This window comes from Tupaia chinensis, unplaced genomic scaffold (genome assembly GCF_000334495.1).
Source record: "Tupaia chinensis unplaced genomic scaffold, TupChi_1.0 Scaffold000354_1, whole genome shotgun sequence".
In the NCBI taxonomy this organism is placed as follows: domain Eukaryota; kingdom Metazoa; phylum Chordata; class Mammalia; order Scandentia; family Tupaiidae; genus Tupaia; species Tupaia belangeri.
The window spans coordinates 6428122-6442479 of NW_006159849.1; the positions used below are offsets into that span (position 1 = coordinate 6428122).

General features: G+C 42.3%; 1 protein-coding gene across 1 annotated transcript in view; it reads left to right on the plus strand.

Moving 5' to 3' along the window:
- Nucleotides 1–14358, plus strand: part of PGM5 (phosphoglucomutase 5) — a 273115-nt gene that overhangs the window by 228946 nt on the left and 29811 nt on the right. The window contains exon 12 of the mRNA XM_006152509.3: nucleotides 3826–3960. Within this exon, the coding sequence (XP_006152571.1) occupies nucleotides 3826–3960 (135 nt within the window). The remainder of the gene's footprint in view (nucleotides 1–3825; nucleotides 3961–14358) is intronic.

Consider the following 14358-nt stretch of genomic DNA (forward strand, 5'->3'; position numbering starts at 1 on the left):
AGGCATGGCTGCGTCCCAGTGTAACCTGACTCAGAAAAACAGGCAGCAGGTCCAATTTTTGCCCATAGGCTGTATACTGCCAACCCCTGGTGCGACCTAAGAAATAAAGGCAAAGGGTATTATTGGTGTTCTTTTGTTGAAATTCAGGAACAATGAAAAACTTGCAGGTCTCGGTCAGTGGGAACTTGGGGCTCCCAGTTTAATGGATAGTAGGTGGTGATACATGTGTGTGGTGTTATTTTAGACAGGATCTCTCCGCATCGTGAGCCCCCTACCTCAGCCTCCCCAGTAACTGGGACTACAGGTGCATTCCACTGCATCTACCTTTGGTGATGACACATGCTAGAAAGAACGTGGCTTATGTTTTGGTTACAAATTCATTAAGTTCACTCAAGGAATGTGCAGATCCTGGCTATCCAGTACAACTATTCACAAATCACGGTGACATGCAATGGAGTGCTGGGGTAATTGTAGCACAGAACTGGCAGGGTCTAAAATCTCTTTCATTCCATCCGGAGCACATAAACTGTGACGTTCCTCATCTGAAAAGCTCTTGTACAGCAGTATGGAGTCTCAATTAAGATCTCATGGTCAGTTTCCTAGGAGAAAGAGATGTTAGACGTTCCAGTAGGCTGATAAATGTTGTTCACATCTTATCTTTTCAAGTGCAAGACTATTCCAGGCTACCAGACATAGAATCTAACAGTCTTCTATGAGAGCAGCATATAAATAGGCAAGGATATTGTAGCTTCCCTCAGGGAAAAAAGAAAACATGATTTCCTTGTAAAAAGGCTTGGTTATGAGCAGATAACATATCAATGGTTTGTTACGACCTCAATTCTTTCTTTCTTTAAGAGAGATTTTTGCTATAGGGCGCGTGCATACGCTAGAGAGAGACCTAGAGAAACCCCTCCCTCCCCCCCGGAGGGATAGCCATGCCACAATCCCTTCTCCTCCATTCTTCTCTCAGAATCTTGGGCATGCACACACATGTGCCTAGTGTGAGTTTAAGTTGTCAGGTCTGGAACTCAATCTGTGGTCAACTCTGTGGGAGTCCATCAACATAACCATTATGCCATCTGCTGGTCCTGAACTCAATTCTTAAATGCCTTCCACTGGCCGTAAGTTAATTTGGGAGGTTAATTGTACAATAGGAGCTACTTTAAAGAGGTGAGTCTGGGGGAACCATCAGAAGTGGTAGCCCCATGAGATCATCATGGGATCTACAAGGAGGTCAGGGCCTCCGCCTTGTGGATAAGTTGTAGTCCTAATCCAGGAGTCACACACGCCCATGTCCATGCAGGGTGACAATGGAAATGGAGGCTTAAACATAAATAACAGTTTCAAAAGAACTTGTGAAAACATGGCCGTGAATACAATTTGTGGAACCTTTGGGGTTTTAGTGTCAACTTGAACACAATTTGGGGTACATAGCTTTCTGACAGCAGGTCCGTTTGTTCCATTTGGAATTTTGTAACTACTCACTCCCCCAGCAGCATAGTGTGATAAAGAAATCTGTGTTGGAACATGACCCTGACATTTGCTGAAAGTGGTCAAACATGGAAGATTTATTGCTGAGTGAAGCAAGCCAGGCTGTGAAAGATATTGTATGTATCCACTTAATATATACCAGCTATCCGGACTCTATGGTAGAGACTGAAATATTGGAGGGCATAAAAGCAGCAAAAATAGTTATGGACACTGAAGACAGTGTGGAGTGGGGAGGGGGAAGAAGGGAAGAGTACAGAGAAGGAAAGCAGGAGGAAAAAATAGGCATGACTTTTGTGGGACACAGAAATGGTTTATTACCTGTTGATGATAACATGTATAGTATTCTCAACTGGACTGGTCTAAGAAGTATTTCAAAACTCTCTTTACAGGCCAAATAATGTATAGTGATTGAATGTTTAAAAATAATATAATAATCTGAAAAAAATGAAAAACTATTTGCTGCTGCTGATGTGGATAGTAATATCTTGACTGATATGCATGGTAATTGTGCTGGAAAAAGAAATGTTATACACTGTAAAGATATTTGTGATTCAATGTAAAATGAAAAAAAAATAAACTAAAAAAAAAAAAAGAATGCTGTTTTGGGCCCAGCAGATGGCATAATGTTTACATTGCTGGACTCCCACATAGTCTTCTGCAGTTCAAGTCCTGGACCCGGTGGCTTAAAACTCACACCAGGCACCTGTGCGTGCATGCTCAAAATCCCAAGAGGAGAATGGAAGAGAAGGGATTGCAATGTGGCCATCCCCCCTGGGAGGGGGGTGATTCCTAGCTTTGTGTATCTCTGTCTCTCTCTCTCTCCAGTAAGTGTGCCCTGTAGCAAAAATTTAAAACAAAACAAAACACTGTGCTTGTTCGTTGCAATAAACTACTCCAGGCTTACAGAGGGTAAGCACCTTGCCTTTGTCTTCAAAGGATTTAGCCTGGTACCTAATGCATAGGGCCGCTCTAAAATGCTTGCCCATTGAATGAATTCTACATAATGCTATGCTGTTTGCAAAGCCAGTTGGGTAGTGTTTCATTGCTACCCTACAACGTAACCCAGTTGCTTTGCCAACAGGATGACTGGTTGTCAGTGAGGGAAATGGCTCCCTTTGTTACATAGCTTGTGACAGACATTGAACTTCCAAAAGAAACTAAGGCTTTTTTGTTGGGGATTGGACGAAGTATGCCTATAAAACATAAAAAGTAGAAAAACACTCAGATGGAATCAGATTGCCCCTGGAAGATATCACATGGGAGCGAGGGTAAGGAATTGGCAGTCAGATATATATGTAACTGATATGATGTCTTTTTAATAATGGCTTATTCTTAACAAGCAGGATTTGAAGCCAGGCATGTTTCAAGGATAAGTTAGGGAAAATGTCAGAGTTGCCTAAGACATCTACTTTTTTGGAAATAACAAGTTACCAGACATATGATTTTGGTCCCTCCTCTTCCTTCCCCTGGCTCCTGCCAGTGTGCTTCTTTACAACAATGATTTTATCAATTGAATTAGAACAAATTTCCTTCAGCAGAAGGCACAGTAAGATCTCATGGTCATAGTTTTAAAACATCCTTGTCTCTAATGAGAAGAGACACATCGAGTGGGGATGTTCTGAGCCAAGACAAACTAACACCAGGCAGCACTAGGAGCTGTGGCCAAGGCTCTGCTCCCAGCCCAGCCTGGTGGGCGGTCTCACAGGTAGGAAGGGAGCAGAGAGCCAAGACTATGGCCATGTGTAAGCTACCTTCAGAGCCTGGCTGACACCTCAGTCCTGAGTGCTTCATGGAAGGGTTTCATTGCTACCCTATGTAAGAATGAGGGAAAAAAACAAAGAGAAGGTGAACTTAAACCAGTCTGCAATCATGTGGGGCTAACCTAACGGAAGTGATTTGCCCTGCTGTAATAGATAAATTGCCTACCCTCGCTGATCCAGCAGGTTTTTAAGGGATGAACTTTGGCCCCACGGATATTCATTAAATATCATTCCATCCTTGTTATGTCCATTTCTTTTCTTTTCTTTTTTTCCTGATTCCCACATCACCAAATGAAGGGACCTTGACATCTGTCTGTGGTTTTGTTTCTAACCCTCCCCCAAACATTAACCACAAAGTAACTGAAATAGAATAAAGAGACAAATAGATGACCTTAAGTAGCTTCTATTGATAGATTCATCACATGGCCCTACTTGGGTGAAGATCCAGAGCCAATTACACATGGTTGTGACTCTGTTTTTAGATCAGAGAACCATGCTGACTTCCATAGAAGGTATTATTACTGTCTGTGTGTTCCTTTGTTCTCTGAGCTGCTGTGTACGTTCTTCATCTTAGGGCCTGAGGATTATTTTTTCGGATGCATCACGGCTCATCTTCCGGCTCAGTTCTTCTAGTGGAGTGAGGGCAACCATCAGACTGTATGCAGAGAGCTACGAGAGGGATCCCAGCGGTCACGACCAGGAGCCACAGGTACAAAAACAGAGCTGTGCTCTCAGGACTGTGTGTCTCATCGTGCCTGGAGAGCTTACCTACTATCTGTCTGTCTGTCTACCTACCTACCTACCTACCTATGTTTAGTTCATTTATTTCTTCCATAAGAGAGAGATACAGAGAGAGGGGCAGAAATACAGTAACCCTGAAAGGATTTTGATGCTGTAATATCCCTCTAGTTTCAGCCAGCTCTGGGTTATGGGTACACTTGTGTCCAGTGTACTCAGAGAGGTCTCTGGGTGTGAACTGGTAACCTTCCCATGTTGGTCTGCCCTTCAGAGTGTTGTATTTTACTGCTGTACCACTATCTAACTCTGGGGGGGCAAATTTAGAGAACTTCACTGCAGGCCTGTAGTGGGTGTGATTTTTCTTTCTGGGAAGGCACGTGATAGCTTCAGTTGAAAGGCAAGCGTAATGTAACTCATATAAGTTTAATTAATTCATTGCAGTATTTTAGAGAAAAATCACTCTCTAGCGTTTACAGTAACTTTAGATCAGCACTTCCCAAGCAATGTGTTTCTCATGACTGTTCTGTATTTTGTTAATTGGGATAACAGTAAGGAAGGACTTGTATGGATAACATAAGGAGATTTTGAGTTAGAGTCAAAGTGGTTAAACTCCTCAGAGCCTTGACTTTGTGCATGCAAATTGAAGATATCTAGTATTTGGAAATCTCTGGGCTGGATTACCTTGAGTTGCTAGTACAGTATAGACCCTGGGCTGGTCTTCCTCACTGAGCTCTCTGCAGAGTCCACCATGAGAGGAGGGGCTATGGCTGGCCTGAATTTTAAGTTAAGGGAGGACATTGATGAGGCAAGGCTAGGCTAGCCTGTGTTTGGCCAAGCCCCCTTGTGTTTTTAACAATGGAGTTAATTAAGAACTCACTTAGAACAATCATAAATAGCACAAACATGAACCTCATCACTCCCGTATTCATTAAAGCTTCACGCAACATGAATTAGTCCCAGAAAGAACACTTATGATTTGAGCTACACTGTTGGCTGCTCCTCTCTCCTTGGTCTTCACTTCCATCTGGGTATTGAAGCAGGGTCCTTGATGAGATGATTCTTTTAAGATGAAAACCTTCATTCTACCTGTGAGACTTCTTTTGTGGAAAAGTAGAGAAACAGAAAAATACATAACTGCTGCTCATTTTAGAGTTGTTCAGAATTTCAGGCTATAATTTTCTCTGGATGGAATAAAAAGACAAGGAAGGGCTTACTTTTTGTTGTTGTTCTTGTCAATAGTTTAGTGTTGTTTTCACAGTATCTTTCTTTGGAACGTCTCAGAGAACTTGCTAATAATAATCGTGCCATAGATCCTACACCTGACACAATAGTCACATCTGTCCGGAGTAAAATCATCCTGGATGGAGAAGCAGAGGCCTGGGAGACTGAGAGCTATTCTTGGGGCCGCTGGGAACGTGGGTGGGCAGGGCATGGGATCAATGCCAGTCCATGGACCATCGTCATGGGATCACAGGCTTTCTGAGCAGGGAATGGGCTTACTCTGCCGAAATCGTTTGGTAGGAGGACTCATTGCCTGAGATAGTACCGAACCATGCAAGAATTGGGAGGCTGACCCTCTCTTTCCAAATAAAATTCTCTTCTATGTGTTACTTTAGAAGGAGATTAAAGCAAGAGCCTGAAAGACCAGAACTACGTACAGGGTGAGGAATGATATTCCTGGCCGTACCAACTCTGACTCACTCTGACTCGGGGCTATTTTTTCTCAACATTCTTTTCCCTATTTGCACAGAATAAGTGGTTACGATATTTGCTTATTTTTATTTACCTTCTGCACTGGACTGAATCCAGGCCATTAGACATGTGTGAAAACAATCCTATGCACATATGAGTCTCTCTCTCTAAGGTGGTCCACATTTTTTAAAGATATCTTTGAAGCCAAAACAAAACAAACAAAACAAACAAACAAATAAAAACTCCTTTGCTTGCTTTTAGAAGGTCGTGTAAGTAAAAACATAAATGATGCTTATTCTAGTCCATTACTGCACATTTTTCATCCTGTTGGGTTAAAGAATTTGCTGATTCGAATTGTCTGGGAAATCTGATACTCTCTCTTTTTTTTTTTCCACAAGTAAGGGCTTTCCCAGACCAGGCTAGATGAGCCTGAGTATTTAGCATGTGATCAAGCTGAAACTTTTATAGTAAAATAGAACTCCTTATTAAAATACACCACTGGGACCAGCAGTTAGCGTAATGGCTAAGTCGCTGGACTCCCACGTAGTCGACCACGGTTCGAGTCCTGGACCCGGCGGCTTAAACTCACACCAGGCGTGTGTGTGTGCGTGCCCAAGATCCCAAGAGGAGAACGGGGGAGAAGGGATTGCGGCATGGCCATGCCCCCTGGGGGATGATTTCTCGCTTTCTGTCTTTCTGTCTTTCTCTGTCTGTCTGGTGAGCACACGCGCCCTGTAGCAAAAAACCTCTCTAAAAAAACAAAAAACAAACAAACAAACAAAAACACTACTGACTATTGACTCACCAACTTAGTATGTTTTCTGCTACTATAACAGAGTATCACAGATTGGGGAACTGATAAACAGAAGTTCATTTGGCTTATAGTTCTGGAGTCTGGGAAGTCCAAGAGTATGGCACCAGCATCTGGTGAAGGTCATCCCATGGAAAAGGACAAGCAAGGGTGAGCACGAGAGAGAGAGAGAGAGAGAGAGAGAGAGAGAGAGAGAGAAAGAATGTGAGAAAGCAAGCCACCAGGTTCAGGACTGAAGCTGAGGTCAGCCATGTGGAAGTTGAACACCTTAACTACCACGCCACCTATTGGCCCCAACAGAGCAAGGTTTATACTGATTGCCCCACAGAAGTACTCATAAGTATCCTAGTGATACTACTAGGAAAATGAGTGATATAATCTTCATGCATATGATTTCTACTCCCATATGTAGATTATGCTATTTATTTTAATTTGATGTAAAATAATTTGTTACCTATGTCAAAGTATTTTTTTTATTCTACCCACATGAGCCTGTGAGCTGGCAGTAAGGGGAGGACAGGCACGGAGAGGGCCTTGATGAGATGAGAAGGTACCTGCTCTGCCCTCGTTCTGTGTCCTTGGGGAATAAGGAAGGAAAGTATCCAAAGGCTGGATGCTGGAAGATTACATAGTTTTAAAAATATAAGATTGGTTTAATTTTACCGGCAATCAGTAGGTCTTCGGTGAGTCCTCAAGCCAGCTGGTAATAATTTGGAAAAAGAGGTGAGCCAGAAGTGTTTACATCCACAGGTAACCAGAAACAGTACAGTTGTTTCCATTTTCTTTCCCACCCAATTATGAGCAGGGCTGCTAAATTAAATTTGTGTTCCCCTTCTTCCCTTGTCCCTTTGACCTGTGGGTGGAGTAGTTAATGAACCACAGAAGATGCAAAAGGAAGAGGAAAAGGAAGGAGAAGTTTAGTTAAGGTTTGGGATAATCACCGGCTGATAATCAGCTGTGGCCAATTAGCCATAGGCCCTGCTACTTTCATTGAAGGGTCTCACCACACCCTGCGCTGGTGAGGAGGGAGTCTGATTTTCCTCACCGGTTCTTGAAATGTAAGAATTTATGTATGTATCTCTGATAAACAATACCTGGAAGACTTTAAGGACTAATATCTAAGCACCAAGAGTCCCTCTGTACTTAATTCATCCGTCAAAATAAAGGCCATCTATTTTGTTCTAACTGTTCTTATTATGACTCTATAATCTGGAATTTAGAGCCATTTCATTTTACATAGGGAGAACCTATTTATTATCATCTAAGCCAGAATATTTTTTTTTTTTTGGAGAGATTTTCACTGTAGTGCGCGTGTGCTCGCCAGACAGACAGAGAGAGACATAGAGACAGAAAGCAAGAAATCTCCCCCCAGGGGGGATGGTCACGCCGCAATCCCTTCTCCTCCATTCTCCTCTCGGATCTTGGGCACGCACACACACGCGCCCGGCGTGAGTTTTAAGCCACCGGGTCCGGGACACGAACCGCGGTCGACTACGTGGGAGTCCAGTGACATAACCATTATGCTAACTGCTGGTTCCCTAAGCCAGAATATTTTTTAATACAAAAAGTTTTAGTTTATTTTATTCATGATAAAGAACAAGAGTGTATGTACACAAGAGAGAGAGAGAAGCACCCTTGATAGGGTCCTGTCTTGCTACCACCTCCTTCCCCAGCCCTCTAGCCCATCAAGATCTTGAGTGTTCCTGCCATGTTTCAATTGACCTGGACTTGGCCAGGGATTCAAACTCACAGTCAGTCATGTGGCTTCCAGCATTGCAGTTCAAGATGCTTCTAATTGTGCCATGGAGCCTAGGCTGAAACCAGAATACGTTTTTTTTTTTTCTCTTTTTCTTTTTTCGGAGAGATTTTTGCCATAGGGCGTGTGTGCTTGCCAGAAAGACAGAGACAGAAAGCAAGAAATCACCTGCTAGGGGGATGGCCATGCTGCAATCCCTTCTCCATTCTCCTCTCGGGATTTTGGGCATGCATGCACACACGCCTGGCATGAGTTTAAGCCACGGGGTCCCGGACTCGAACTGCTGTTGACTACATGGGAGTCCAGCGACATAGCCATTACGTCAACTGCTGGTCCCAAATCAGAACTTTGGAGAGTGAATGGGGACACTTAATAATCATATCAAGACTGTATCCAATATGCATGACTATTCTAGTTACACACTTTCATCTTATCTCAGAACTGCACATCTCTGAAGAGGTAGATTTTGACAGCCCTGGGGGTATAAGCCCAGTAGTAAGGAGGGAACATGCTGGGAGCAACAAGACCTAGATCAGTGTCTCTCAGCTCAGGCTGCACATTGGAAGCACTTGGGAGCTTGGTAAAAACACCCGTGCCTGGGCGCCACTCCCAGAGATTCTATTTTAATTGTTCTGGGGTGGGAAATACAATTTTGTTGAAGAAACCATTGATCCAGTCAGTCCATGGGTCCTGTAGTTTAAAAAGTATCCCTTGCCCTGCTTTACTTTCTCCATAGCATTTATGTATCTCTCACATATGCTTACTTGTGTATTTATTTATTTTATTGTCCATCTCCACCCAGAATGAAATCAACAGGAGGCTAGGACTTGGTCAGTTTGTTCACTGTGTCCCCAGTACACAGAATGACACCTGGTATATGGTGAATGTGTAATACAGTTTTACCAGATTAGTGACGTATTGCTGTTTACTTTGGGATAGCTCCGACCAATTACAATAACACAGGAAACTGAAATATTCCGTACCCAGTGTGAACCTTGGTCTCTCATCAGGTTTTCTCCTATCAGTTGAAGGTTTGAATAAAATAAGTTGGTGCTGCCCCTACAACCTTCCTTTTAGATACTTGAGGTACATCCACTATCTGATTCATGATTTCAATGGTCCCCTGCTTTTGCAGGCAAGGAAACTGAGTAAGAGAGCAGTTCAGACCCGTGGAGCAGGTAATTTCTGGATTGGAGATTCAAATTATTTGAAGATCTGATCTTTCTTATAACCAAACCCATATTGTTCCTGCTAATGCTTGAAGTCCAAGAGAGAAAATGTCCCCTTACCTGTGGTTGAGTCCAAGGGTCATCTGGTGCCTCCATATAGAATTATCATTGAGAGGTTTGTTCTTACACCAACCAGTTTTTGATTCTCTGACGCCAAGAGAGTGCCTGACAGTTCAATTAAATTCTGACCCTATCTGGAGTTAGCCCAGACCCCACAGGTTAAGGGCTCAGTCCCACAGTACTGCCCCTAATTCAGATGCCAATGCAAATGGGATGCTGTGCCCACCCTCCTTTCTGCCTGACAAACCAGAGGACATATTTTTCTATGCAAAAATGCATCATGACTTTTCTAATAACCAATACAAATTTGGGTGTTTCCACACTCCCTGTTTCAGATTTCGATAATTTACTAGAGCAACTTACAGACTTAGGGTTTATTATAAAGAGCGCACTCTGAACAGCCAAACAGAAGGATAGGTAGGGCAAGGTAAGGGGGAGGAAGTGAAGGGCTTTCATGCCTTCTCCCTGCACCCCACTCTCAGCACCTCCATGTGTTCACCAGTCAGGAAGCTCTCCAAACCCTGTTGTTTAGGGAGGTTTCATAATTTGAGTGTGACTGCTAAGTTTTTGGCTGTTGTTGATTGAACTCAATCTCCAGCCCTTCTCCTTTCACTGGAGGTCACAGGATAGGGCTGAAAGTTCCGACCCTCTAACCACCTGATTGGTTTCTCAGGCAGGCAGGCCCCAAACTGAAGCTATGCAAGGGATAGCCCGCCATTGGCATGGTCAGGTATGGTTAAAATATGATTAACAGAAGACACCCGTATCAGGAAAGGTTAAGGGTTTGAGGATCTCTGTGCCAGGAACTGGGGACAAAACCAAATATATTTTTTACTATTCCACACTCATGAAGTGGATACATGAATGCGTTAGAAATAACTGTTTTTCTCTCCCTTAATTTGAATTGAAAATGAATTAATTTTTAAAAATTATTGAAAGAATAATACTCTAAATCATACTGGTTATGTTTTATAGTTAATAAGGGATTTGGAATAATTGGTCAAGAACTTGGAGAATACAATTAGAAATTGAAGGGGGCTAGCCAGTGGCATGGTGCTTAAGGAGGCTGGATCTCACATGACTGGCTGTACAGTTTGAGTCCCAGATGGTGGCCAAGAAACTACACCTGGTGCATGTGCATGTATGCCCAAAATGCTAAGAGGAAGATAGATGAGAAGGGATTGCAGTGTGGCCATCTGCCCAGAGGGTGTTTTCTTACTTTCCTGTCTCTTCCTGTCTCTGTCTTTTTCTAGTGAATACATGTGTCATATAGCAAAAAATAAACACATAAAAAATAAAATAATAAAAAATTAGGAATTTAAATAATTGACAGAGTTATAAACAAAATGGAGTTAGTAAATGACACAGAAATGTTCATTCACTTAGCACATTCAATTTTCATGATGAGACAAAAATTTACATATACAAAAACACATGTGTGTGCATATACACATGAGAGCATTATTTAAGATACTAGATAAATATATATATAAAATATAAATAAATATATATCATAGATAAATGTATATCTAGATAAATATATACATAACATTATGTTATTATTTTAAAAGAAAATTTAGGCAGGGATATATTAATAGGCATATATGCAAGGGATAACATAAGGAGATGCTTCGTTTTTATTTTTTGCCTCAGAATGTAGTCTGTATTGGTACAGTTTGGTTACTGTGGTGGAGGATATGGAATGATGTGGGAAAAGTTTAGAAAATAAATACATGGTAAAAGGGGTGGGATATAGCTCTGAGGCTGAATTAAGGAGCTGGCTCATTTTGCTTGGAAGAGAAGCATGGATTTCCAGATTTAAAGAACAATATGAGGCAGACAATGATGGCCAGCTGTTCTCCATAACTGACAAGTATGTAATTTGAGGAAATAAACTCAAGCTGAACTGGAAGGGATTCAGGTTGACTGTTGGAATAATCTCTCAATTATTGAAGAAATATTGGAAATAGTGAAGGCTCCTAACCAATTAGAATGACCAGTTCATGCTCTTCTAGAAGTCTCTATGACCACATGGGTTCACATAATTTTCAAATATGGGCAAAGGTGGAAAGGACTGAAAAGATAATGTCTCAAGTATTTTTTAGCCTTAGTGTTTTAGTTCTGCGATGATAATTTTTTACTTAAGAAAGAGAAAAGAAACAAGTCTGATCAGGTGGGTGAGATTTCCCTCTAGTGGTGTAGAAAGGAATTTGTAGTACAACTGCCTTTCACCACTAGGAGTGGAATTCAACTTGGGAAAGAAGCAGAGATGTTTAGATTTTCTTGTATTTCTACTCATTGAGGCGAATTATCTCCTGGAAGAGAAAACTCTAGGTCTATGGCTTTTTGTTTTTGTTTGTTTGTTCATTTTTTATGTTGCCAGAGGGTATGTGCCAGAGAGAGAGAGAGAGAGAGAGGGCACAAATGAGCACAAGCACCCCCGGTGGGGCATAGCCACATGGTAAACCTTTTTTTCCATTTCTCCATTCTGTCAGGATTTTGGTCACGTGTATGCGCCTGGTTTTTCAGGCTTCCAGGACCAGGATTCCAACGACAGTCATCCTTGTGGGATCCAGCTCCCAATTCTCAGTGCTTAATCATTGTATTATAGTCCTTTTTGTTGCGTAGATATTGAAATCTGGATTCACACTTTGCCATTACTATGCATCGTTTTCCCTGGGGCTAAGAATACCCAGGATGTTTGACCAAGTGATGGCAGGTGAAGAACTCCCTTGGACTGGAACTTTGACAAATGTTTTCCAGAGCTAGTGCCTCTCACAGACAGGGCTGTTCAGTTTTATAATGATGGGTCTCAGTTAGAGGATGATAAAACTGGACAGCTCTGTCTGTGAGAGGCACTAGTTCTAGAGGCTGTGATCAAAACTCCCTTCAAGACACTGAGTATGCCATTGTACTAAGACTAGGGAAAAAAAAAAAAGAGTGTGACGTCACTCTAAACCCTCGTTTCCATCCCATAGAGCCCACCTCCAATCGCCCTTTATGGTAGTATATACAGTAGAGACCCTTGTTCCAAATCTTCTAAGACTATCTTAGCACTGTCAGCTTAGCCTAAGAACATAGCAGTCTATGAACAGAAAACTGATTGAAGAGTTAAAAGTTATGTTTTGACCCTGGCTTTGGGGCAAGTTTAGATTATACTTTAGAGAGCCTTAAACTCTAGCCACTGGTCCAGTAACCTAGTAGTTAGGGGAGCTAGATCTCACATGGCTGACTGGTTTGAATCTAGGCCCTAAGCTGGAAAAGCATACCAGGTATATATGCATGTGTTCCCAGCATCCCAATAGGATGCAGAAATGGAGGAGAAGGAATTATGATGTGACCCTGCCCATTGGGAGGTGCTTCCACCCTCCCCCTGCCACCTCTCTCTGGTGAGTGCATGTGCTCTCTGGAAATTCAAAAAAAAAAAAAAAAAAGAGGGAAATTCTAAAACTCTGAAAAAATTATATTTTTCCTTCTCACTGTAGTTGTTCAAACAAAATTAACTTTAAAGATATATGTAATGAACTATAACAGAAGTTTTATTTGTTTCCCTTTTGATGTTATTCTGATCTTCTCTACAATATTAAATAGGTCAACTTCTTACCAAAATACTTTTTTTTTTTTTTTTTTTTTAATTTTGATTCCCCTGCTTTGCTACATCGGAGTGCATGCTTAACCAGCTACTGGTTAACACAGTGCTGTTTATGCCCACAAATCACCGAGTCTTGCTGGATCTTGTTTACTCAGCCTGAAAGGGAGCATGAATGAATTCACCTTGGTCACACAAGTACAGAGGGTCACTGGTCATAACTCCTCTTGCCAGATGAATGGGTTTGACAAGCTGTGCCCAGCACAATCTGGCTTTCCCAGCATCCTCTTTGTTCCAGCCAGATGCATAGCACCACCAATTTTCTGTGCCTTTCAGCAGAAAGCTATGCAAGTCTCATGGGCTGGTGGCAATTCAGGCTTTCTTTGAAGAGATACCCTTCTTCGGTGGATAGTAAATTATTTGCATTTGCTCATAAATAAGAGTATCTTGGCAAATGAATAATGATGGTGATCCTAGAGATGGGCTGTGACCTTCAGAAAAAAAGCTCAGGAGTATTTATTATATGCAGCCCACCAGACTTGGAAGAGGCATTGCCTGGGCTTCATTTGCATAGGAAATACAGGATCCAGGCTGTCCAGGGTGGAATGTGCCAGTTTTAGTTCTCCTGTCTACTCTTGCTGATTTTAAATTTGGCACCCTAAGCTCAGGAGGAGAACTCCTGTTCAGAATGCAGGTGACGGTTACCCCATACCTTGTTTTTGCCTCCCAGTAACGCAGAGAGTGGTGACAAACTCCAGGAGAGCAGCATTTCTATGCCAGAGTGCTTAGGCCTTGGGTGGGAGGGAAAGCAATTAAGGTTATATAAAATTCCTGTTTTATGATCCTTTTTTTGGTGGCGTTTTTATTGGTAGAAGACCTTATGCAAGGTGCTGCTTGGTAAGTTGGAGCGAGCCTGTGCACTCTGTGATGTGGAGACGGAAGGTAGAGGAGAGGTCTGAGAAGTTTCATGATGACTCAGATGTGGTGAGGCCAAGATGGCCATTAAAAAGATAGCCAGAGGACCAGCAGACAGTGTAATGGTTATGTCACTGAACTCCCTTGTAGTCGACCGTGGTTCGAGTCCCAGACCTGGCGGCTTAAAATTCATGCTGAGCACATGTGCATGTGTGCCCAAGATCCCCAGAGGAGAATGGAGGAGAAGGGATTGAGGTGTGGTCATCTCAGTGAGTGCACACACCCTGTAGCAAAACTCTCTCTCTCTAAAAAAAAAG